At 47.3% G+C, this 26,724-nt stretch overlaps 1 protein-coding gene across 2 annotated transcripts in view; it reads left to right on the forward strand.

The window, feature by feature from the left end:
* Positions 1-26,724, forward strand: part of LOC147727539 (E3 ISG15--protein ligase HERC5-like) — a 324,404-nt gene that overhangs the window by 25,295 nt on the left and 272,385 nt on the right. For both annotated transcript variants that reach the window (XM_086961610.1, XM_086961611.1), the window contains exons 2-4: positions 292-415; positions 3,544-3,620; positions 25,336-25,557. In XM_086961610.1, coding sequence (XP_086817736.1) covers positions 292-415; positions 3,544-3,620; positions 25,336-25,557 — 423 coding nt within the window. The remainder of the gene's footprint in view (positions 1-291; positions 416-3,543; positions 3,621-25,335; positions 25,558-26,724) is intronic.

The following is a 26,724-nucleotide window of genomic DNA, read 5'->3' on the forward strand; positions in this document are numbered from 1 at the left end:
TAAGAGGCAGCAGTGAGCGTAGGAGAGTGAACATTACATGAGTAGGTTTGGTGTAACCAGTTTTGCAGCCAATCCTGAATTCGAGTTGGATGATGTTCTTGACGAAATGGAGCTGGTAATGAGTTCATAATTTAGTACCTAAAGAGGCTACAGACCAAGCCTGTGAAGTCATTGTAAATATTACAGATAATGTAATTTCATGAGTTGCATAAAACGGCATGTCTAATAGGATGTCTTCTTACATCAGTGGCGGTCCATGTAAACTGACCTTATGCTTGTTCTCTTCTACAGAGTATATCTCACTAAAAAAACAGAAGGTCACTGCTGTGGACTGTGGATTATCGAACATGCTCCTGCTCTCTGCTGATGGAAAACTGCATGAACATGACTATGTAACCAGCAGCTCACCTTTTCAGTAGGAAATATAATATGCATTTTTCTTTTTCTGTCAATTGCACCCTTAGTGCTTTTTTATAAGATTGCTTCCACACATGTTTCTCACTGCTGTGTTGTTTTGCAATTTTAGCCGCAAAGGTATCTTTGATCACCATGTTTTTCTGTGCCAGACAGTAATTTGTTTTCAGAAGAAACCAATAAGATCCACATGGGTAGTTGAGCTTCATCTTATTCTATGACACTGTGCATTCGAACTCCTAACACAGAGAAGGTTGTCCTGCTAGAAAGTAATCCAGGAGCTTGTGCAGACTCCCTTCATGTTACCACACACTTCCACTCAATTTGTCCATTTATGCCACACTTGCTTAGGTGATTGACACTGCCTATGAAAGAGTAGTACGATGTGCTTTTCTTCTCTCCTTCCTACGGGTATGATCAGTTTGGTAATGATGCAAGCTCAAATTAGCTCAAGCAGAAAAGCATACCCAGCACAAAGACCCAGGCGGTGCATTATCTGTTGGTGTTTGGTATTTATCCGTTTCCAGGCCTGTTAGGCTGCAGGGATCTTTTAACTCCTGTATGGCCTTGTTGGTTGATACATCCTCCATGGAGATTTGTTATTCAGCTCAGTATTGTTCAGGTGTTCAAGGTGAGTAGGGGTCAGCTTCTCCTTTTATAGAGCAGTCCAGTTTCTCTTCTCTCACTCTGGACCTGCAGTAAGGTGTTCCAGAAATCTAGGCTTGGCCAGCCTGAGGGCAGAAATCCACCAGCAAATGGTCTTTCTGCCCCCTCGTATATTTCTGCCCAGCACTGATGAAAAGGGACTCATTAAGGCCAAGCCAATTTACAGGCTCCTAGCTCAAGAGTGCCACTATCAGCATAGCTCAGCAGATGAGACAGGAAGCTTTGGTCAACCAAAGAGCTGACTTTTTCAAAGTCCAAAATATTCCTTCTTTCATGGGGGAAGTCAATCTCCTTCCCTTTTTTACAGGATTGTATGGGTTGTGGGAGTAGTTTTAAACAGGTTACACTAGTATGCACCTTTCAAGGCCCGCACCTGTATCAAAGTAAGACTAGTTCAACCACAGATATAATATTGCTAGGGAATAGCCTGCACCACATACAAAATGAGGAAAGAGTGAGTTTCACCCAGCACAGGGAACATTAACTAGACATTGGATGTGATGAAGGAATGTCCCCCTTTTGCCCGTTAATTCCAGTTTTAGTAAGGGTGCAATGCGCAGTAGGGCTGTGCAGATTTTCATGTATCCTGTGGGCAAAGGACAGCCCACCATATTGTGTAAAGCAAAAATACAGAGTTCCATTTTGCAATTTGTCGAACTGTGACTCACCCATTTGCTACACATGCACGCACATATCCTACACTTGTGAATAGGAAAAGGAGATGAGTTATGGGAGACTTAAAGAATAGAGCCAGGTGGCAGTCTTCCTGCAGAGTTGGTGTAGAAAGGTCTGTACCTCTGAACTAAAATTGATGATACTCCTGCCACTACCAGCAGCAGTCATTTCATATAAACTGGAGTGAGTGGGCACTAGTCCACCGCAGGGTGAACTTTGAATGAACACCCTGTCAGTTTAGTTTACCTCTGCTGATGATCAACAATGTCGGAAGGTAGAGCACCTCCAGTGGATGCAGGGTTTACTGCAGGAAAAAGGAGGTTAGCCAGAAATACGAACATGAAAGGGGATCATTGCTTTACATGCGCTTGCAGAGAACTCCTGTGCCGACAATGGACAGAATATGTAGTCATGGGTCTGACTGGGGGAAGTGGCATTCACTCCCACTGTCAGAAATAAATCTCTGCAAACATGTAAATCAACATCTGTCTGACCAGCTAATAAATCTGTCTTTTTAAGAACTTGGATATATTTGCAACCTACTGCTAGTAAGCATTGAGCTGTTGAAATACAACTATAGAAAGAGGCACAAACATCTTTAGAGATATTTTTGATTTGCCCCTGTGAGGACCCTCTATCAAGTTTGTTTCTCACACACACATTTCATGTAATCTCTCTGCAGTCAGCGAGGAGACTTTTTTTCAGGAGACAACTGAAGGCTTTGGCCACTGGTAAGCTCTGAGATATTGACAGCTGTTGTAGAAAGGTGTAGCAGAATGAGATGACTTTGCCCCGGTCCTGTTCCAAATCGGAATTTCTTAGGCAGAGGTCTTCCCCTTTACTTTGTGGTAGAATGCAGTTTTGAAGATGTGCATTAGGAAATTAACTTGGTGATACGAATCAATTTTCTTTTGTGAATGTGCTCCACTTGCAATATGTGCTTCACCAGGGTAAAATGACTGGATTTTGGTCTTTGGTGTATTCACTAGTTTTATCTAGACTGGACTATGGGAACTCAATCCTAACAGGCATCCCCAAATCACACCTGGCCCCATTAAAAACAACATTGCATGCGGCAGCAAGAATGATCACAGGATGCAAAAAATCCGACCACATCTCCCCTGCACTCAAAGAACTTGAATGGCTCCCGGTGGATATGCGTAGCACCTTCAGAACGGCCTGTCTAACCCACAAGGCCCTCCACACCGGAAAACCAGAATACCTGGCAAACAAACTCACAAAAGCTGGCCAAAGTAGAATCTTGAGAAGCTCTAACTCCCTGCTGCTCATCCTACCAAAAACCAGAAAGAAGAAAACTGCGGACTGCTCCTTCTCAGGAAATGCCCCCAAAATATGGAACTCTATCCCCCCGCATATCAGAACCATACCGTCCTATGCGGAATTCAAGAGCCAACTCAAATCCTTGTTCCTCATCCGTTCCCTAGGTCCTGGGTAACTAGGATCAACATCCATCCCCAGAACTATGTGAGAACTCTGTATCCTATTGCCAAGAAGTCCTACTGTACGAACTGTCATTTGTGATCACCTTTGTTTGTTACTTGTCTTTTTGTCCACCTTCTCATGCCTTTACTGTAAAGCGCTCTGCTACCTTCGGGTCTTGTTAGCGCTATAGAAAACTTCTAAATAAATAATAAATAAATAAAAAGTCCTGTTGATCCTAATACGGGGGTGGGGCGTGATCTGGGTATTACAGTTACAGTATCATGCAGTGTTTTGTTACATATCAGAATAATCTTTTAGCAATTAAATGCATTTTTTCTTTTACAGTCCAATCACGTGTTTACGTGACAGACACATCATCCAAATTGCTTGTGGTGACCATCACTGCATGGCACTCTCAAAAGGTAATTGGCACGCTTTACATCACTGGTATGCTATTTCAAATAGTAGATGTCTAAATTAAATTATATAATGAGAGTTTTAACATGCCTATACTGCTACAAACAACTAATGGTTTTGAAAGAATAGCTCAAGCCTGTGATACAGAAGTCCACGGGTTACATCCAGGTTGTCAAGTGTATTGTGTATGGCCAAATAGTTCCATGTTATGCAATAAACAAAAGCATACAGTGTGAAATTCTTCCACTTCACAATAGCCAAAAAACGACTCTATGTGCTTTTCTCACAAATTACCACTTTGCCCAAGAGGCAGCTAATCAGGTCCTCTTCGCAAAGGCTCTCCTGGCACAGCACAATCAATATAAAGAGCCACACTTTATTTAAGAGTTTACTATAGTGTGGGTTGGGCTCTGGCTGTCATCTGAGTGATTTATAAGTAACTATCAATCTGACATAGAGAGCTCAAACTCTTCAAGGGGTTATTGTTGCGGGTGTTGTTGAAAATATTCGTAGGGTACAAGGAAATGCAGTGATGGCAGTGTTTCTGGAGAGTGGATATGGAGAATAAGTTATAAGAACAGATCTAATGGTGAAAAAGCAACTGGAAGATACAAGCCTTGAGTTTGTATTTATAAAATAGGTTTTTCTGGTTCGGTTTATTGATAAACTGCAAGGCAGTTTCAGTTATAAACTGTATTTTTGGAGGGAGATAGGACAAGAACCCAGTGTCTCAGGTCAAAGGATTTCTTGGCTTGTGGTGAGCAGGGAAATATTCCGATGTGTGGTAAATAACTGACATAACAATAGACGAATCAAAACGAATTGAGTTGGTTTTAGTGTGAAACAATGGGACTTTGTTTTGAAGTGGGATTAAGACTGCCTTGTTGACACCCTTTCAGAATTCATAGAGTGAGAAATGATTTTAAAGGTTACAGTTAATTGGGCAAATGAGCTGAATTTTGGCAGGATATATTCTTGGAGATGTTAGTTTTTAGATGGTGTACAACTAATATTAATAATAGGTGGGCAGGACATGAGATGTTGGATAGAAAACAGGATAGTTGAATTACATATTTAAGGAATACTAACTTTCAGCCTAAGAATTTGTTCTCCCAATGGCTTCTTGCAGAGTTTAAAATCAGCATGGGACAGGAACAGCCCCTGGAGCTGTGTCTTTGACATTCACTGGAGGCAGCAGCTTGTTCCCTTAGTCTCATGCCTTTCAGGAGGAAGAAAGTGCATCTTTAATTCCTGCAGTTGGTGTACAGTGATGTGTTTTCCGCCACATCACTCAGCCGGCTTCAGCATATTCGCGGTCTCAGCTGATCAGCGAAGTATTCCACATGTGATGCCGAGTGCTGAATAGCTGGGAGAATGTTAAGGCACGAACAATGCAAAAATCTGTTTCTTCTTCCTTTGCCTGTCAAGTTCAAGTTCAAAAGACCTTTATTCGAATTTGATAAAATTCATAAAAGTACCGAACACAGCAAAAACACACATATACATATAATACAAAACAATTATATAAATAACATTCCATAATAACAAAGTAGTTCATACAGTGATTAAGCAGTAAATTTCATTATCTAATAAAGTTTTTGCAGTAGTATCATTATGGCTGATTCTGATTTCAGGGGCTTTCCATTGTCTTGCATGCACGCATGGCTAGTCTTAAAAAAGTGCTGGTGCGAAAGGTCAGTTCATCAGTGTCCAGGGTAAGCAGCAACATATAGGATTCCTGAAGTGTGAGAGGTCTGAGTTTTCTAAAATATGGGGTTAAAAGCCATTTGATATATTTCACATAAAATTTGCAGAAAAACAGAAAGTGCAAATCATCTTGAGTGCTTGTGCCATCACAGGGGCAGGGAGTAAGATCAGTACAATGTCGGTACCCCAATGGGAAAGACAGCAAAAATTTCACAGTTCCTGCCCTTAGACGAAATAATAAAGATCGCTCCCAGTTTGACATGGGAAGTGAGAGTTAGGGCGGCATAATTTGCATACAGAGACCATTTCCTATGTATTTCTTAACCCTTGATTTCTGAGATTCTCTTCCAAGCCGTTCATTACGGTAAAGTGCATAAAGTGCCTTTTGGACCTCGAATTTATCCTTTAGTTCGATAGCCGTTGGATCAGTGAACAAGATACCTCTACCAATTTCATTAAGTGTTTTTAAAACTTCTTTGAACCAGGGGATCTGCATGCCATTTTCATAGTTTAGGCAATCCTTAATGATGTTTTGTGTAAGGACAGCAGCATCATTCCTCCAGATTCTAATCCAGAAGAGAGCTGGTCTCGCTTTGATAAAGTCACTTATGAAGGGGAGGTTGAGTTCATTATGACAGATAAAATCAGAGGAGGAGATCGGTACACCCAGCAATTTTCTGCAGAAACGGTTTTCCTCTCTTTGGATACTAATGCTGCTGACCGATCCCCAAACTTCGGCTCCATACGTGGCAACAGGAGAACACTGTAATTTAAAAATCTTAACAATAGCCTTTGTTGCGCCGATTTTCTTTGGGCGGGGGAGACTCAGGACAGAATTGTTGGCTTTTGAGAACTTGCTCGTGGCGTGGGCCACATGCCCACTCCACGAGCTGTTCGCAGCGAAAACCAACCCCAGATAAGGAAACTTATGGACAGATTCTAATTTATCTGTTCCGATTCGAATTTTGCTGAGTTTCCTTTTGCCCGGCCCACAGGACATAATAAAAGACTTTTTAAAATTAACTTTCAAATCCAGTCCCTCCATAAAATTTACAAAACTATGTACAAGCAGACGTAGAGCGTTAGGTGTACGTGCCATAAGGACAGCGTCGTCTGCATATAAAAGCACGGGTAGGGGGTTGCCTAGGATTATTGGGACATCAGGGGTAGCTTTCTTTAAACAATTGGACAGGCCGTTAATATAAATAATGAACAGCAGGGGTGCTAGAACGCACCCCTGTCTCACCCCCCTCCCTATCCAATGGCTCCCGATACCTCTCCGCCCATCCCGATACGTACCCGTGCTTTCAGGTCAGTATGGAGATAGGCTAAAAATCTAACAAGAGTGGCATCAAGACCATTCGACAGGAGAATTAACCAAAGCTTAGATATATTCACAAGATCAAATGCGGATGAAAGATCCATAAAAGCTAGGTAGGCAGGGGATGAGCGGGCAATGCAATATTTGTCGATTATCAATTTTAAATTTAAACATTGCTCGACTGTTCCTACCCCGCTCCTGAACCCCATCTGACAAGGATCTAAGAAGTCAGTATCAGACGCCCATTCCAGTACCCTATTATAAATTATACGTCCTAGTATTTTTGAAGTGTTATCCAAAAGGGAAATGGGACGATAATTTGCTGGGTCTGATCTGTCTCCCTTTTTATAAATGGGAACGATGATACTAGTAGCCCAGGTGGCAGGCATGGCTACTTGTGGGAGACTGTTAAAGATGTTACGGAGTATAGGTGTCCACAGCTCAGCATTATGTTTAATAATATCGATAGGGAAGCCGTCTGGTCCGGGCGCCTTATTACCTAGACTCTCTTTTATGGCTTTCCTGACTTCTTGGTCCGAAATCTCTAAGCCTTCTATTTGGCCCATATTAGGGAGAAATTGCTCGTCCGAGGGGGCAGCATAAATATTAGAAAAATGGGTCTCCCAGGCAGCACTGGTTATATTGCAGCTGATTTGTGTGAGCTCTTTGCCCATTTCCCTCGTTCTCCTGACAGCCGACCAAAATGGGGCGCTGCCACCCAGATTGGCACTGATGACCAGCTTATCCCAGTGTTCGGAGAGCAAGTTTGCCTTCCTTTCCGATATTTTGTCTTTGTAGTTTTTCCTGGCAGCTCGGACTACATCTTTACATCTGGGTTTAGCAGAGAGGGCCTTTCTTAAATCTCTATTGGCCACGGAGCAAGATGTATCAAACCACCGTGGCTCTTTGTGTTCGGTAGGGAGTGGGACTGACAGGAGGATTTTTATATTTGAGCATAAAACTTCAAAATCTGTGATCAATTTTTCATTGTTAGTGCTTGGGGAAGAGAGAGATTTCAGCAAATCGGGATATGCCTCCTGAACCGTATCTATGATGGCCCCACAGTCAATTCCCCTCCATTTTAGGCGAAGGCCATCAATTGAGGGTGTAATATCCCTTGCCCCGTTTAGATTCATAAAATTTGGACTGGGTACGAAATTAAAAATAGCTAACAATGGGTTGTGATCACTGAAAGACGTTTGCACCACAGAAGTTTTGATTAAACAATCTGTTAGCAGAGGTGATGTAAATATGTAATCGATAATTGAACCGTTATCCCTGCCCTTAAACGTAGGGGCATAAGGAAAATTCATATCATACCCTACACTCATTACATCAACAAGATCAAAATCAGAGAGTATGCTGATTAGTTCCAAACCCCTGCGGTCATTACAGTAATCAAGGTTAGTAGATCCATAGTTCTCTATGAGTTTCACGTTAAAATCACACCCAATCAGAATGCTAGTCTTGGTATCTACTGACAGGGAACAATCAATCGTGTTTAAAACCTTAGATAATGCAACAAAGTTTTTGTTCGGTACACCATAAAAATCATTATTATAAAAATTAATTAAATAAATTGTGGTCTTTGATTTCAGTTTGTATTCCAGAATTTGAATATTGGGATTGGCAAGGTTATCTAGCTTCAGATCTCTAATTGTACCGCCTGCCAAAATTCTGAACCCCATAAAAAGACCACCCACTTCTCGGCCAAGGCTAGGTTTTACCGATGTCAGGCTGAAGCAGTGGTAGCCTTCAATGTACAGATTATCAACAGCCCAGGTTTCTTGGAACATAAGTATGTCTGCATCATTAATTAGTTCAATCCATGCAGGGTCCAAGAGCTTAGATTCTAAGCCTGCAACGTTCCAGCTTAGAATTGATAGGCCATGTTTGGTTCCACGTTTGACGAGTGTATTCCCAGTAATCCCATTATCGTGGTGGGGTAGTTCGTTAGAAATGGCCAGGACACTGTCCGACAATATAATTTCTGTAAAAGCAGTTTGGGCGTGGTGCAATACAGCTGGGGTTATGGGACCCTCTGAGTTACAGGCTTTTACATCATTGCACATTTCTTTGTTGGGGGATATACTCAGTCAATCCTGTTCGTCTAGAGATGATAAATAATCGAACCGGTTGTAAGTAGGGATGTTGTACATTGGCCTAACTTCAGTCATCTGTGCAAACTGGAACGGATTAGAGATTGGGTAAGGCCTATCTCTATAGTTGCTTTGATGCATGGTTGGGGCTTGAAAGAGCTGCGGGGGGTTGGGGGTTAGGATTGGCATTGGAGGTTGTGGGTGCCAGTTGCGGTTATTAGAGTGGGCGACATTAGGGTTCTGATTCTGGATAAAAAGGGGTGATTTAATCCTTGCTCCAAAATTCGGATCATGATAAGAGTTTGTGGGGAAATGAGTGGGGAAATTAGCCGTGGCTGGTTCGGGGGGTATCAGATGTCGGTAAAAGTATCCTAAGGGAAGGAGCGTGGTATTGAATTCCCAGGGCGATGGTAGAGGGGCATTCGCAAGGGTTTTCTCTGCCCATTGTGGATTTCTAAAGCTTATGGTGACACAGTCGCCCTCAAATTTTTTCCTGAGTGGGCCAATCCAACCCACTCGCTGTGTGTTAATAATCTCCCTTGCACCATCAATAGGGTAATTGCAGTTAGCAATTAGCCAGTGCAAGGTTTTGTTTTTGAGGGATGTGGGATTTTCATCCTGATCCTTCCTTAGCTTAGTAACATTTACTAACACTAATACATATGCACCGCATTCCGGTGGAAGGTTAATGCGGGCAGGAACTTGTCTAGGTGTTTTTGGTGTAGGTTGGGCCGAGGTAGGGTTGCTTGTTGAAATTGCAGAGTGACCTGTGGTGCTCACATTTGGGGGTTTAGTATTAATGTTGGTATTAGTGCCAGGGTCCTTCCTTTTGTCTGTGGGTGCGCCATTGCTATGCAATGTTGCTGCTTTTTGATTAGTAGTTGGACCTTTAGCCAGTGCAGCAGATGGAGCTTTATGTGCATTATTTGGGTTAGTTGGAGGTGCTTGTGGAATATTTGTTTTGGAGCCTGCTATTTTAGTGGTGTTACTGTTATTTGTACTTTTTGCAGGACCTTCCTTTAGAAAATTCTTAATGGGGCTACTCAATTCGGCTAGTTGTTTTTCTATTCTAGTAAGCCTGTTTTTGATGGGGGATAAATAAATGCTTAATAGTTCCCCCAGTCTTTCCAACATAGGGTCGTATGCCTTGTCTGTGTTATCATTAGTATCTATTGTTCTACTCTGCTGAACCATTTCACTTTCATCCCCTTGAGATATTACCGTAACCCTGGTCGTGTTGTGGTTAGGGACAGAGTTGGTATTTTTCCCAGATTTCCTTTGTGCCCGGCCATATTTCCTGACCATGGTAATCCGGGGCTTTGGTGCGTGTGGTTTCTGTTTTTGAACTGCACCCTCTCGTCTACCTCTCAGTTGCCTGGTGTTTTCAGCAGATTTTACTTTAGGAGAGGGGTTAATGGGTAGATCAGGAGTTTTTTCCAAGTCTGTGCTGATATCAGTGTCTGAATCTAACAGGGGAATGGAGGCTGAGAGGTTAACCTCGCTAGGAATGGTGTGAATGTCAGCACATACGTCAAGTAGGGGTCAGATGTTATTAGGCATAGCCTGTGCAGGTGTAGTGGCGGTGGCAATAAGGCCAAGTGAGAAACGTTTGGCATGTGCCAGATCTTGTGATACCCTGCGTTCTAAAAGGCTAATGCCCTGATTGATGGCATCATTGGCCTTTGTTATAAAAAGGTCCATGGGGCCGGTCACAGTGCCAGCCCCAGTGGCAGCTGTTTTGCTGCGGGTACCCCTTGGAGACATGCTGACAGTTACTTGCCCTTATTCAGAGAAATGGGTTGCTACGCGGAACAACAGACACAATTGCTAATGACAACTAGAAAATAGCATATAGTCCCAGCAGTGTTTACTGTATCCACAGTTCCCATATGGGGGTTGGCCAGTGAGTCTAGAAAAAGTACCTTATAGAGATGGCGATGGAGGGTGGCCCCGTCCCGTCCTCCTCGTGCCTCTGAGGGCCACAGAGGGCCCGCCCTTTGCCCGAGCTTAGCCCCGGGCGCGACCCGCGGGGCGAGAGGCGTTCCCTGGAGATAAGGCGCCTCCTGGCGCGCGTTGGTGACGTGGGTCCTGTCACGTTGGAACCCCGGGGCAGCTGGGTGATGAAGTTCCCCAGCTGCGTGTGGCGCCGGGTGGTTCTTGTATGCTGCGGTAGCCGTTCCCCTCACGGCGGGTGTCAAGAGGAGGTGAGCTGCTTGAAGGCCGTTTCCCTCACGGCTGGCGTGTAAGACCAGGTTAGAGCCCCCACCTGCGCTTCGGCGCTCCCTGGAGATAAGGCGCCTCCTGGCGCGCGTTGGTGACGTGGGTCCTGTCACGTTGGAACCCCGGGGCAGCTGGGTGATGAAGTTCCCCAGCTGCGTGTGGCGCCGGGTGGTTCTTGTATGCTGCGGTAGGCGTTCCCCTCACGGCGGGTGTCAAGAGGAGGTGAGCTGCTTGAAGGCCGTTTCCCTCACGGCTGGCGTGTAAGACCAGGTTAGAGCCCCCACCTGCGCTTCGGCGCTCCCTGGAGATAAGGCGCCTCCTGGCGCGCGTTGGTGACGTGGGTCCTGTCACGTTGGAACCCCGGGGCAGCTGGGTGATGAAGTTCCCCAGCTGCGTGTGGCGCCGGGTGGTTCTTGTATGCTGCGGTAGCCGTTCCCCTCACGGCGGGTGTCAAGAGGAGGTGAGCTGCTTGAAGGCCGTTTCCCTCACGGCTGGCGTGTAAGACCAGGTTAGAGCCCCCACCTGCGCTTCGGCGCTCCCTGGAGATAAGGCGCCTCCTGGCGCGCGTTGGTGACGTGGGTCCTGTCACGTTGGAACCCCGGGGCAGCTGGGTGATGAAGTTCCCCAGCTGCGTGTGGCGCCGGGTGGTTCTTGTATGCTGCGGTAGCCGTTCCCCTCACGGCGGGTGTCAAGAGGAGGTGAGCTGCTTGAAGGCCGTTCCCCTCACGGCTGGCGTGTAAGACCAGGTTAGAGCCCCCACCTGCGCTTCGGCGCTCCCTGGAGATAAGGCGCCTCCTGGCGCGCGTTGGTGACGTGGGTCCTGTCACGTTGGAACCCCGGGGCAGCTGGGTGATGAAGTTCCCCAGCTGCGTGTGGCGCCGGGTGGTTCTTGTATGCTGCGGTAGCCGTTCCCCTCACGGCGGGTGTCAAGAGGAGGTGAGCTGCTTGAAAGCCGTTTCCCTCATGCCTGGCGTGTAAGACCAGGTTAGAGCCCCCACCTGCGCTTCGGCGCTCCCTGGAGATAAGGCGCCTCCTGGCGCGTGTTGGTAACGTGGGTCCTGTCACGTTGGAACCCCGGGGCAGCTGGGTGATGAAGTTCCCCAGCTGCGTGTGGCGCCGGGTGGTTCTTGTATGCTGCGGTAGCCGTTCCCCTCACGGTGGGTGTCAAGAGGAGGTGAGCTGCTTGAAAGCCGTTTCCCTCACGGCTGGCGTGTAAGACCAGGTTAGAGCCCCCACCTGCGCTTCGGCGCTCCCTGGAGATAAGGCGCCTCCTGGCGCGCGTTGGTGACGTGGGTCCTGTCACGTTGGAACCCCGGGGCAGCTGGGTGATGAAGTTCCCCAGCTGCGTGTGGCGCCGGGTGGTTCTTGTATGCTGCGGTAGCCGTTCCCCTCACGGCGGGTGTCAAGAGGAGGTGAGCTGCTTGAAAGACGTTTCCCTCACGGCTGGCGTGTAAGACCCTTTGCCTGTCATTTGTTGTAATACCAATCTCCTGAAAGAGTAGAAGGACAAGGCTTATATCTACGCCAATTCAAGAATGTAATTTCTTCAGCATGTCCTTCTTGAAATTCCCAATCCAAGATGGTGCCCACTTTTTTTCTTTCATTTAATTTCCTCCTTAGACCACATATCTGATGGCTTTTGCAATAAAAGGATGCATCACAACACCTTTCTTTCCCCTATTTTTCTTCAGGCTCATTGCTTTGACAAATAGTGTTGTTGGTTGAGGGGGGTGAAACCCTGCTCAAGCAACAGCCATAATCCCTGTCAGTGTGAAACACTAATGTTACTAAATTAATCTGTGCTTAAACCTTTGGTAGTTTAGCACAAAAGAAAATATTTATGCAGTATCCTGCAACAATGTCTCAATGGGTATCAACAGAAAGGGCACAAATTAAGAATAATTTAATTATAGAAGAAACAACAACACAAAGACCCAAGTTTTTATTGAATTTAATTTTTCAACGGAGTCAAAAGAATGCTTCAAGAGTTAGAAAGCAGCATAAGCATTGATATAACATGCAGAGTGAACACATTTTGCTCATGAGAAAACATTAAACGGCACAAGTGAAACACGTGAGAATAAAAGTAAAACAGCAGCATTTGGAAATATTTCAATAATTATTATGCATTAATGTTTTAGGTACAATATTGTTTTCATGAAATCATGTCATAATTAGAGACCCATACATTTTTCTGGTACATGTCAATGGCGTTTGGACTTTCATGAATTGAAGTCATCATCAGGACAATAATAACACAAAGAAGAGAGAATTTCTGTCTAAGTGTTATAAGGAGGTACTAACCATATTATTTTTTTATATTGATTTTTCACTTTTTGATCACCTACTTTGGATCTTTTTACTGTGGGAGAGCCTCATAACATTTTATTTTATTCGATTGATGTATGCATTTATAAAGCGCATGAATGCCCGGGGGCCTCTAGACGCCGAGGTCAGGTAGACCAGATAAGGTTGCCGAGGTGGTTGTACAATACATGTTAGTTGGTGAAGAGGCAAGTTTTTTTTTGTAAAATTTTTTATTTTGCAGACACAGAAAAAATAACAATAAACAAAAGGTACCACATTTGGGGCGTAGAGGGTCCCACACAGTGGGAAGCGTGAAAGTAAGATGAGGCAGAGCAGCAAAACAGAAAGCCAGCAGGTGAAGTCTTCATGTGCTGAGAGTGTCGGCAGTCCCGCATCTATCCCCCAGCATGGGGTAGCTCAGTTAGTGCAGCCGATAAAAACTCCAGGATCGCCCCAGTCTCTAAGTAAGCCTCATCTCGGTGATGCAACTGTCCCAATGCAGCACCCAGCCCCTCCCCCCCAGAACTCCCCCCCCCGTGACGGCGCCGCTCGCATTCCCCATTCATCCAACAAGCATACTCTAGAGCTGAAATAAGTGTAAATTCCTCAATGATGCCGGGCAAACAGCCGAAGGCAAGCCAGCAGAAAGAAAGGACACCAAGGGGCCCCACTCGTGCCTGAAGTTTTTGTAGTTGCCTATAAATATATCCGCCATTCTCTCGAGACTCAGAAGTCTCCACAATCTAGAGTGCCAAAGGGAAACCGCCGGGGCCTCCTTCCGTTTCCAGGCTGAAGCCAACGTGAGTTTAGCCGCGCCGAGACACAGCCATAGGATCTTTTTGTCGGCTCGCGTTTGGTGTTCAAGGCCGGGGTCTCTCAATCCCAGTAGCACGAACTCAGGGGAATCGTCGACAGGGTACTGCAGAATGTCCTTAATATGGGACAAGATCTCGACCCAGAAGGGCTTAATGATCGGGCAATCCCACCAAATGTGGCGGAAGTCCCCCAGGAGGCCGCAACCCCTCCAATACCTGTCCGTGACCGCCGGGAAAATGCGGTGAAGTCGAGCCGGGACCATGTACCATTGCGTAAGAGTTTTGAAATGCGCCTCCCTCAGGAGTATGGAATGATTAAATTGCGTCATGTCCCTCCAAAGCGCCGACCATTCTCCATCCGTGATATCTCTCCCCACCATCTCCTCCCATTGCTCCATGTAGCGCGGTCTGGGGGAAAGGGCCGAGCGGAGCAGCAGCTGGTATAGAAAAGAGATGACCCCCTTCATGGCAGAGGTCTTCAGGAGAAAGGCTTCAAAGTCGGACAGAGGTCTCGTCGCCGCCTCCCGCACCCCCGGCGATGTGGCCCAGTGAAGCAATTGTAGATGCCGGTACCGCTCCCCTGGTTGCACTTGGTAATCCCGCATGCAGTTCTCAAACGTCAGGGGATCGGGGCCATGGAACAAGTGAAGTAACGCCCGGCATCCCCCCTCCCTCCAGCCGTCAAAGGGGCCCTCGGCGAGCGCCGGTGGGAACTCCGGATTAAAATGCAATGGGGTGAATGGGGATGGAAAGGTCGTCCACCTCTCATCGCCCGCCAGTGTGTCCCAGACCTTCAGCGTAGTCCCCGTGGGGGTACTAATATACGCGTTTACTGGGCGGTCCCGCTTCGGCTTCCATGCCAGGTCCCAGATGGACCGGCCTGCCACACTCCGGTCCATATGCAGCCAGTGTTTGTCAGAGAACTGCTGTGACCACTCCACCATGACTCTAAGTTGGGCCGCCTTGTAATAGAGGTTGAAGTCCGGAAGGCCTACCCCCCCTTCATTCCGCAGGCGTCGCAGGAGTGTAAACGAAAGCCGCGCTCGACCACCCTGCCAAACAAATTTCAACATCACCGATTTAAGGTGGCTAAATAAGTGGAGGGCAGTGGGATCGGTAGGGCCTGGAACAGGTATAGATACTTGGGGAGAAGGACCATCTTGATAGCATGTACCCGTCCTAGCCAGGAGAGGAATTTTGGTTTCCATTTATCCAGTTCCGCCCGCGACTTGGCCAAGAGGGGCGGGAAATTGGCCGCGAAAAGGCTGCCCACTGTGGGGGTGAGGTGAACCCCCAGGTATAGAATGGAGCCCGAGGCCCAGGCCAGAGGTGTCATCACCTTCACCCGAGCCACCTCCGTCTGAGGTAGGGTCAGGTTCAGGACATGCGACTTGCCATAGTTAACCTTGTAGCCGGCCACCGCTTCAAATTCCAGCAATATATCCCGTACACATGGGAGAGAGTTAGCGGGGTCGGCCACCGACAATAGGACATCATCTGCAAAAAGGGTGATCTTGTGCTGTTCCCCCGCGAAAGGGATGCCCTTCACCCCCTCATGCTCCCTGACGGCCAGCGCCAGAGGTTCAATGCTGAGTGCAAACAGCAAGGGCGAGAGGGGACACCCCTGCCTGGTGCCTCGTGTGTGCCGGAGGAAGGACGACAGGTGGCCGTTCACCGCCACTCTCGAACGCGGGCTGCAAAAGTTGGCTCTCACCATCGCGATGAACCGGTCGGAGAAACCAAACGCCTGTAACGTGTGGAATAGGAAGCCCCAGTCCACTCGGTCGAAGGCCTTCTCCGCATCCAGCCCCACCAAGACCGCCGGGATGCGGAACCTGTCCGCCTTCTCTATAAGGTGGATTACCCTCCTAGTGTTATCATGCGTCTGGCGGCCCTTGATGAAGCCAGATTGGTCCGCGTGGATAATCGACGGCAGCAGGTCCTGTAGGCGACTCGCTAGAATAGCCGAGTAGAGCTTGGCGTCGATATTGAGCAATGCTATGGGGCGGTACGAGGCACACTGCTCCGGGTCCTTCCCCGGCTTCGGCAGGACCGTGATCACTGCCTCCGCAAGGGTCCCAGAGTTCACCCCAGGTCCAACCATGTCGTTAAAGAGGGCGACCAGGAAGTCACACACCTCAGTCGCATAGGTCTGATAAAAGACTGCGGTGAACCCATCAGGTCCGGGGGCTTTGTGCAATTTCAGGTTTTTGATGGCAGAGAGGACTTCCTCCCTCGTGATCGGAGCATCAAGTAAATCGTTCCAAGCCACTGATACCTGCGGAAGCGATAAGCGCTGCAGGAATTCACGCTGTTTAGCAGTGTCCAGCTCATCCCCCTTGTACAACGCGGCGTAGAAGCGGCCAAAGACATCCGCCTTCGCCCCGTCACTGTGATGGAGCACTCCCGCAGCATCTCTAATCCCACCTATGTATTCACGCTCCCTCTTGTCTTTCAATTGCCGGGCCAGGTGTCTGCCAATCTTGTTACCCCCGGAGTAGGAGTACCGACCCAACCTCAATACGGTGAGTTCAGCCCTATTTGTATAGTGCGCCTTCAACTTGCCCCTCACCGCCGTCAGAGGACGTAGGGTCACCCTCGAGGGATTAGCTTTGTGCTCCCTCTCCAGCGTGAGCACCTCCGCCTCCAGCGCCTCCCTCTCCTTCCTACGTAAAGCGTTCAATTGCGAGTTGAGGCCCAGGCACGTCCCCCTGATCGTCGCCTTGAAGGCGTCCCACGTGGTCACCAGGGACGTGTCCGAAGGGGGATTGCTTTCAAAAAAGTCCCGAATAGCCAGCCGTAAGGCCTGATGGGACACCTCGTCCCTGATCACCGAGGCCGGGAAGTACCACTTCCGGTTCGCGGTGTCAGGAGGCGACCACCGAAGCGTGAGCACCATGAGACTGTGGTCCGACACAGATATCGGGAGAATGGCGGCATCTAAAACATTCCCTCTAAGTGATTGACTAAGGAAGATGTAGTCCAACCGGGAGTAGGAGTGGTGCACATGGGAAAAGAATGTATAGTCCTTTACCTCAGGGTGAAAAAACCTCCAGCCATCAACCAGACCCATCTCCTCCACCCCCCGCTGCGTAGCCCCCGAGAAGACCCCTGTGTCCGCCCGCCGCCCCCCCGAGCTATCCACCTCTCCGTCCCAAACCAAGTTATAATCACCCATCATGAACACAAGACCTTCCGCAAAGTCCCCCACCTTCTCCAGTAGCTCCTGCAAGTACTTATTCTGACCGGTATTAGGCAAGTAGAGCACCACAAATGTACATAGCCTGCCCTGAACATGCCCTTTGACCATCAGCCACCGCCCCTCTCTATCGTTGCGGACCCCCATAGGTTGAAAATGCAACGCTGCCTTAAACAGTAGAGCTACTCCCCGGTGCTTCGTGACTGCTGAGGACCTGTACACAATGGGGTACGCCCTGTGGCGGAGCCGCAGTTCATCCTTTCGTGCTAGATGGGTTTCCTGCAGCCCCACAACATCAAGATGATGGTCTACAACATATTTCAGGACCTTCTGTCTCTTCTGAGGGGAGTTCAAGCCCTTGACGTTCCAAGTGCCTATACTAATCGGCATGGCAGACACCAAACAGAGAACTCGCTATCAGTAATACAATCGGCGCCCAGCTTGCATTCCTCCCCTCCCCCCAGCCACGTGTTCCCAAACGGTTCCAGAATAGTTGATGGATCAGCCCCTCTACAGCATGGCACACATTCCACCGTTCACACTTTGCATTCATCCCCAAAGGCCTACCGTCACGGGCCCCCCCCCCCAACCCAACAGTCCCCCAACCAAACCCCCCCCGAACCAACACAGAACATTGTACAAAAATAGAAAAAAAAGTGCAATAACTATACTCATCGAGATCAGTAGGCTGAAGTCCGTAGGAAGCCCCCAATCAAGAGACAGGCCAGAGGAATGAAACCACTATTCCCCTCGGCCGCAATCGAGGTCGTCTCCCACCAGAGTACTTGCAAAACCCTCGATCAGAAGGCCCGAGCCTCCCCGGCGCCGATCCGCCATTCTTCGGGGATTACGCCGCCTCAGAGCTAAGCTGTGAGTCGGCCAACGTGGCCGAGGCCACCGAAGCGACTGCTGCCCCTCGCTCCTGCAGGCTGGTAGAAAGGTCCGGACGTTGTCTAGCAGGGGAACCGGCGGGGGAGCGCCCCACCCTATGCCATGAGTTCGAACGGCGGCGCCGTCGAGACGGAGAGGCCGCCGTGGCCTGCGAGGACGGCACATCCTCCAATCCCAAGAGCTCTTTTGCCGCCTGAAGCGTGCGGATTTGGGCCAGGCGGTTCTGCCATCTGAAGATAATCCTGAAAGGGTGCCCCCAGGAATAGGCGATCCCCCTCTCTCTCAGAAACAATGTGACAGGTCGGAAGTCCCTCCGCTTTTGCAGGGTGGAAGCAGCCAAGTCCTGGTATAGTTGTGGCCGATGGCCCCGGAATTGCAGTGAGTCGATGGCCCGGGCTTTCCGCAGTATCCTCTCCTTAAGTTGAAAATCATGGACGCACACCAATATGTCAGGGGGAGGGCCCCCCCGCGCCGTGGCAATCCCACCCGGTGCACTCTGTCCATTCGTATCTCCGTCGTGTCCGCCTCATCTAGGACCTGGAGAAACAGCTCCCGAACGTACCCCCGGAGATCCCCCGCCTCACCGTCCCATGGCACCGCCCGTATACGGATGTTATTTCCACGGGAGCGGTTTTCAAGGTCTTCCGTATGCAGTTGAAGGTCCAAATTTTGCTCGGTGAGGCGGATTATGTCTTGCTGGAGCATGTGAACATCGGTGGCCACACTCAGGTCCCTGTCTTCCAGGGTCGCCACCCTCTCTCCTATGCCATCCACGTCCCTCCGCACTTCCCGTAGGTCGGAGGCGTGTTGCGCCCTGAGTTCTGATATATCCTCCTTGATGGAGGCGAACAGCTCCGACATGAAGGCTTTCGTCGCCGGGGCGTCTTCATCAGAGTGCTTCGACGACCCACTCGCCCCAGGGGAGGCCGGTTGTTGGGAGGCTTTGTCCTTCCCCTGGTTTCGTTTGCGGTGCACAGTGGACATGGCGGCTCACCGCGCCCTGCGCCGGCTCCACGTGGCTAAGGAAAGTAGCGGGGCCTGCAGGCGAACCAAATGTTCGGCGCCCGCCGTCGCCTCCGAGCGCACTCAGGCACTCGACCCGTGGGCGTCTCCTGTATCCCAGGCGGGAACCCCAGGGAGCCGGTGTCCTTCTGCCTCGGCCCTCCGTGCCTCCGCTCTGCACGTGTCGCACCTCCAATTAGCGGCAGAGTCACTCCTCAGCCCCACCGCCGTCCGGCTTCGCGCAGCTCCCAGGCCCGGGGCCTCGAAAGTTCAAACAGGCCGCTGGCGCCAACCGCGAGGGGAGGGCTGGTCGATGGAGATAGTAAAGTGCTACTGGTCGTCCGAGTGCCACTGCTTGGCCAGGGGTCGGTGCTCCACCTCCCCCAGGTGTGGTGGGGTACGAGCCGGGTCCCGTCGCCAGGACCTCCCTCGCCCAAGCTCAGGTCCAAACAGCCTTCCGTCCACTCCAGAGTCTGCAGGCGGATCTGGGGCCCCGCCCTTCGACCACGCCGGGCCGCGATGTCTGGAAAGCCCGGGGTCTCACAGGCCGCAGATTGCGTTCGCCCTCGCAGGCTTTTCCAAGGTCACACCGCCTCGGCGACCCCACCAACGTCCGCCGCTCCGCGAGGCGATCGTCTCCGCCACTGTAGGGGCTCGTGGGCACCCCCAAAACCGTGCTGTTAGATGCTTTGTTGGATCAGCGCCGGAGCGGCACGAAAAGGCTTCCTACTCCGCCGCCATCTTGGCCACCAAGAGGCAAGTTTTTAGCATCTTCCTGAAGGATAGCAACGCAGGACTGTTCTTTATGGCAACCGGTAGAAGGTTTCATGTCTTAACAGTCACTAACAGAAGGCTTCTTCCGTCCCTGCTGTCTTCCTTGATCCTGGGTGCTTGTATTAGCTTACTATGTGTAAATCTTAAACTTCTCCCCAGGACATATCAATTCAAATGAGTCCTCAAGAATAGAGGCCCGGCACAGTGTAGAGCTTTGAAGGCTACACATTGTGATTTAAACTTAATCCTTTTCATCCTTTGGGAGCCAGTTAAGGGCTCTTAGGCCGTGGGAAACAAGCTGGAACCTTGGATATCCAATAGTAATCTGGCAGCCATGTTTTAAAGTCACTGCAACCTTTGTAGATGCTGTGCTTGGATCACCATGTACAGGCCATTACCATAGTCCAACCTGAACTAGGCTAATGCTGTTTCCAGTGTTTTTAGGGAGTCTGGCGGGATGAAAGGGTAAACTTTCCTGATCATTTTTAGGATGAACCGTATGGATGAGGGGAGGGTATTGATCTGATTTCTGAATGTCAGCTTGTCGTCAAAAGGGACTCTACGTTTTTCACCTTATGTGTTGGAGCTGGGAAGTCGCCCAGAGTGGAGGGCCACCATCTAGGTGACCAAAAGATGTATTGGAGCCCAGCAGGAAGACCTCTGTCTTATTGTCATTCAATTTTAGGCAGTTAGACTGCAAACACTGGTTTACTTGCATCATGCAGCTGTTAAAGCGATCAGCTGTCTCATCAATGTTACATGAGACTGACACCCCTAACTGGATGTCGTCAGCATATGAAACCACTGAGAAGCCAAACTGTCTGATGATTGAAGCTAGCAGGGTCATATACACATTAAAAAGAGTAGGGCTCAAAGATGAACCCTGTGTCACGCTGCAGGGTAGTGTAAAGGGCTCGGATGAAAAGACTCCAGATTCTACTGAAAGTGCCCTATTGAAAAGAAAAGATGTGAACAACATAAGAGCATTGTCCCTGACCCCCAGCTCAAATAGCCTGGTGGCTAATATTATGTGATTTAGTGTCGAAAGCCGCCGATAGATCTAACAAAATCAGGGCAGCCTTACCCCCTGTGTCCAATATTGCTGTTAGTTCTTCTGCAGCCATGATCAGGGCTGTCTCAGTTTCAGTTCCATGCCCCTCCAGGAACCCATATTGTGAGGGATCTAAGAGGTCCCCGGAAGAGATGAATGCAGTGAGCTGAGCATTTTGTAATTTCTCCAGCACTTTGGCCGCAAAAGGTAGTCTTGAGATAGAGAGTGGAAGAATTGATGCTGTTTTCCAAACATCAGGAAAAGTGCCTGGCCGAAATATCTAATTAAACATGACTCCTAGATGTTCGCTAAAAATTTCAGGGAACGGGTGCAGTACTATAGGAGGGCAGAGGTCCACAGGGGCCCCAGATTTAGATGATTTTACCACCTGAGTGATCTGTTCTAATCTAGGGGGGGAGGAGGGAAGTAGTTTGGAAGGAGTGGGATTTGTGAGTGCTGTACTCTACTCCACTCTAGGCCACTTATGCCACTCTATGTCAATCTACTCCACTCTTTGCCACTCCAATCTGCAACACTCCAGTCGACAACCCTCCATGACACTCTATGACACTTCACTCTATGAAACTTTAATCTATACCACTCAATTCTACTCCACTTTGCGATAATATATGTTCCACAACACTCTACGCCCCTCCAATCCATGTCCCACCACTCTACGACCCCCTATGACACTGCACTCCATTTTGTGACACCTAAAACACTCCACGCCACACCATTCCACTCTACCCTGTGCCACTTCTCTCTATGCCACTCCACTGTACCACACTCAACTGCACTCTACACCACAATACTATACTCCCCTCTATGCTAAGAGACCCTTCTCCACTCTGTGTCCCTCCACTCTGTGCCCTCCACCCTCCACTCTACTCCGTTCTTCTCCACAACATCTGGACACTTGAACCTACTTTATGACACACCAAACCACTCAACTCCAATCTAAGCCACTCAACTCTACCGCACTCCATGTCACTCAACACCACTCTACGACACTCTATGCCACTACTCTCTGCTTTACCCCACTGACATTTAGCCATGCTGAGCAGCTGCCACATGGCTAAAGCTCAAGGGCCAGATTTACGACCATTCCGTTTTGAGGGTCATAAATTGAGATTTTTTACAACTCACAAAAACCGAATGTACTATTGTGTCTCCGATACATTTAGCAATTCCCACTGGGGTCGTAAATGACCTGCCTCATCAATATTCATGAGGCTGGTTGCAATGTGAGACCTATTAGGAGTGGGCTATAATCACAGGGATGGTGACTTGTTGGGGACCACCATGCCTGTGTTTGCTTTGTAAATAAAACAACTTATTATTTTCAAATACAACCCATTTTCCTTAAAGGAAAATGGGATGCGTTTAGAAGAAAAAAATGAAAAGTCTTCTTTTCTTTTTTTAAGGGCAGGCAGGGGTTTGTGAGACCACTATTTGCTCCTAAAAAATATTTTCGCAAACATTCACTAAGGGGAAGGGGTCCCCCTTTCCCGTTTGTGACTGGCTTGTCACCTATTTGGAGTAGGTGGTAAACTGCAATTGTTTTGCAACCACATTTGCAGTCGCAAAACAAACATACATTCCCCTGCGACTGGCTATTAGGAACGGACGCCATTGTCGCGTCCCTTCCTAACAGCAACTCGCAAACCCTACTTTGCAAGTCTGTAATAGGTTACAGACTCACCAATTAAGGATCTGTACATGCTGCAACCCTTTTTAGCAGTCACAAATGTCCCAATTGTCTGTTTGCTATCGCTAAAAACGGTCGTACATCTGGCCCAATATCTCTTGCTTAGGTTGAAACAGAATGGTTTTGCCATTGCTTGTTTATACCTGGTGCCTTCTTTGAAGTAGGAGGCGTTTCTAAAAGTCCCCCTTTTAAAAGTGCTTGGAATTTCCTGACTCCCTGCACTGGCTGCAGACTAGCTACAGGCACAATAGACTAGCTTGAAACGGTTTGTGTGAGAGAAGTGGGGAAGCGTGGCTCAGTGGTTAGAGGCGGCAGACCCGGAAGCTGAGATCGACCGTGGACCAGGGTTCGATTCCCCGCCTCGGCGGGTCTCGGGCTCAAAATTCCACGGACTCGACAATTCTCGCTCAGGTGCCTACTCAACTCACAGGGTCACACTCTGCGACTCTGGGCAATAGCTTGCTTAATCTCCACTACGGCCCCTCGCGGCGGAATGCCTGGCTTTCACCTTGTGGACACCCTGCCGTGGTTTCTCACAGGGGAATACCAGGACGGGTTCCCTAAGCAAGCGCCGGGACGCTTACGGGCAGCTGTGCGCTTTACAAGTCCAGCACATTTACATTAACAGAATGGCCCAGACTACTAAATTACAAGTGGGTCTGTGCCAAGCTCTTTCCCCACCCCTTATCCTGCCCGGGATGGCCCTACTAAGCAACCTAATCCCTCTATTGTGTGGCTGTCTGGTAAGAATACATAAAACCCAACCGCCACTCACACCTAGTCATGTGACCCAGGAACAGGCTGCAGGCACCATGTAGGGCAGAAAAATGGCAGCTTTCTAAAAGTGACATTTTCAAAATTGTGATTTAAAATTCAACTTTTCTTTTACAGTGGATTTTGAATTACAATTTCTCAGACACCAAAAATGACTTTTCTACTTGCTCCCAATCAAAAGTTAGTACTTATTAAATGTAATATGGAAAACCAATGTTATCCTATGGGAGAGGTAGACCCAAATAATTAAAATCGACTTTAGGAGTTTTTTCACTACCAGGACATGTAAAACTTGAAAGTACATGCCCAATTCTTTCATTACAATGCAGCCTGCCCTAGGGGATTTTTAGGGCCTAATCTAGGGATGATTTATATGCATTAAAAAGGAAATTTTTAGGCTTGGCAAATAGGTTATTTTTCCAAGTCAAATAACCAGTTTCAAACTGCTAGCAGGCTGCAATGGCAGACCTGAGAGATGTTTTACAGGGCTACTTAAGTGGGTGGCACAATAAGTGCTGCACACCTACTCGTAGCATTTAATGTACATGCCCAGGTTATATGGTATACCACTTTACTAGGGGTTTACAGGTAAATAAAATATGCCAATAAGGTGAAAACTAATTTTTCCATGTTTTAGGGAATGGACTCAAGCCCTTTAGCTATGGTTGGCAGTGGTAAAGTGCACAGAGTTGTAATGCCAACAAGAATAGGAGGGTTGAAGTCAAAAAGTTTGGGGAAACCACCCTAAGGCTGACGGGTCTATCAATTGCTTGTTACTTCCAAATGTTGCCTTCTTTTTATCCTGCAGGATTCCTTTTGGAATCTATCTTCTGGAAGACAATAGGATAAGCTCTTTCTTAACACTTGTATAAGTGAGGTTTTGGTGCCCTGCCTTTGAACTCTGCATTACTTATCAGTGATAATCAAGGTTTACCAATATTACCAATGATGCTTTTCTGCTCTTTGTGGCTGTCATTTGATACCGTTCATGTATATGTGACATGCAGTGTGGTCCTCCAGTATTCTTTTTTGTTGCATAATATTCGAATTCAGGAAGAAATTGCTTAATCTTTGATGGTCAGAGAGAACTGACAGGAGATTATTCCCTGCCCTTCCTCCGAGAGTAAGTAAGGAAACAGTGAGGGATAGGTGTCCTGAGTGGTAGGGTGAAAAAACAATAAATATAGTGTCTCTGGCTCCCTTTTGTGACGATAACTTGCAGCAGTCCCCCATCAAGTAGGGGTAGTTGTTATAAAATTAAGCTTGATTATTGATCAATATAACTATCATTTCTATCTATATATGATGGAGCCTTGATTTACAGTTTTTTGTGAAGAGATACATGCCAGTGTTAGAATGTGTTAGAGCTCTGGGGTGTTAGAGAGTAAAATAATGAATAACTGCATTGGGCTTGATGTTTCATAACTATGGTGAGCCATATTTTGTGCAAGTTCCTCATAAAGCCATAGAAGCAGGAGGCACAACAAATTCTATAAACCCAGAATGGTTGCCGTAGCAACCAAGCTATGGCGTTTCATTGGTACATAATTAGGACATATACCAGTGTACTACAATATACCATAGAAGCTCAGACAATTGTAAACCGTGAACATGAGTATGCCTGTTGTGTCAATGTGAGTATGTCAAAGAGAGAAAGGAAGTGGATTAGAGTACTTAAAAAACTTTTTGGGAGTTAGTTACCCAGTTTTCGTATGTATCAGAATGAAAAGTTTCAGAATTCATGCTGTCACCTTCCCATTATTTAATGATCTATCCTTTTATGCACGAATTGCTGATTGCAGTAAGCTTTCACAGGAATTAATGATTTTCTGTGTTTTGTTATTCTTTTAAGGTGGAGAGCTTTTTACATGGGGAGGAAACACTCATGGCCAGCTGGGGCTCAGATCGCAACCGTCACACCAGAGCACACCACAGCTTGTGGAACACTTAATTGGCAGCCCCTTGGCCCAGATCACTGCAGGAAGTGCGCATAGCATTGCCCTTTCTCTAACAGGCACTGTTTATTCGTGGGGAAATAATACTGTTGGACAACTGGGACTTGGCCATATAGAAAGTAAGTAAAATTAGGCAGAAGTGTATATTTCTGATAAGGAATTTAGCATTAATCAGTATTATTATCACAAACAATTCTAGATAAACATTGAGCTGTGCAGTTCACTGAAATACACAACATCTGTCCAACTTGAGCTAAAGCAGAGAAAGTACATTTGAAATCAGTGCTTACTGGTTTCAATTTAAAAACATAATTTTCCTACTGATAGAGTTTTGCCACTGTTTACCGATTAAAACCAAAAACTGGGATGACTATATATAAATACCAAATAGTGTCCTTAAGCAGCGATCCTTTAATATGTCTTGTAGTGTGCAAAGAGCATGGACATTTTCATGACCTCTCAATAGGTTTGAGGACCTAATTTTATTAGAGAATTTTTTTTATTAGCTTTTCCTTTTACCAACGTAACATTTAATGTTACTTATAAACCATACCCATCAGAAAATGGAAACAAAAAGTTTAGGTTACAAAATAAAGACACTGGTCTCCCCAGTTTTCTCATCTCTAACATTTTTAATTTTGCAATTTGTTGGATCTCATGTACACTACATTCCAGCGATACCTCACTGGAATGTAGAATGTTAAAATGTACTTTGGAAGTACCAGATTATATATTGGTCAGTTACCTGTGGACTGCTGAGGCTGTGGCTAATAAATACAGACCAAGAAGAATTTCCATCTGTTGACTCTAATTACAATATACTTCACTGCAATTTGGCGACGATTTAGCCACAGCCAAGGACCTATGTTACAAAGAAGCTCTGCCACCAGAGAGAGAAGGAGTATACATTGTGCTTGTGAAGATAATCAGGCCTGTATATATCTTTTTTAAGCCTATGCTCTAAGCGCTGTGTAATAATCCAGTAGAAGCTTTAATTTTTAGAAGTTTATTGGTCAGCACAGCATCAAGTCCTAGTACAGCAGTATCCAGGTTACAACTGACAAACAGTGCAGAATGCTGTATGAGGAAAGCTCTGTTCAGAATATAGAACATATGTAGTAGTAATACTTTATTCGATATTTCCATATCATAAAAGTGCAGACATCATAAAATCAATATACACAAAAGTATCACATAGATAATACAATTCGTTTTAAAAGAGAGTTTAAAAAACAATTTTTACAATAAAAGGTAATTACAAAAACCTGATATGCATTTTCAGTAAG

This window comes from Lissotriton vulgaris, chromosome 3_1 (assembly GCF_964263255.1).
Source record: "Lissotriton vulgaris chromosome 3_1, aLisVul1.2, whole genome shotgun sequence".
Lineage (NCBI taxonomy): Eukaryota > Metazoa > Chordata > Amphibia > Caudata > Salamandridae > Lissotriton > Lissotriton vulgaris.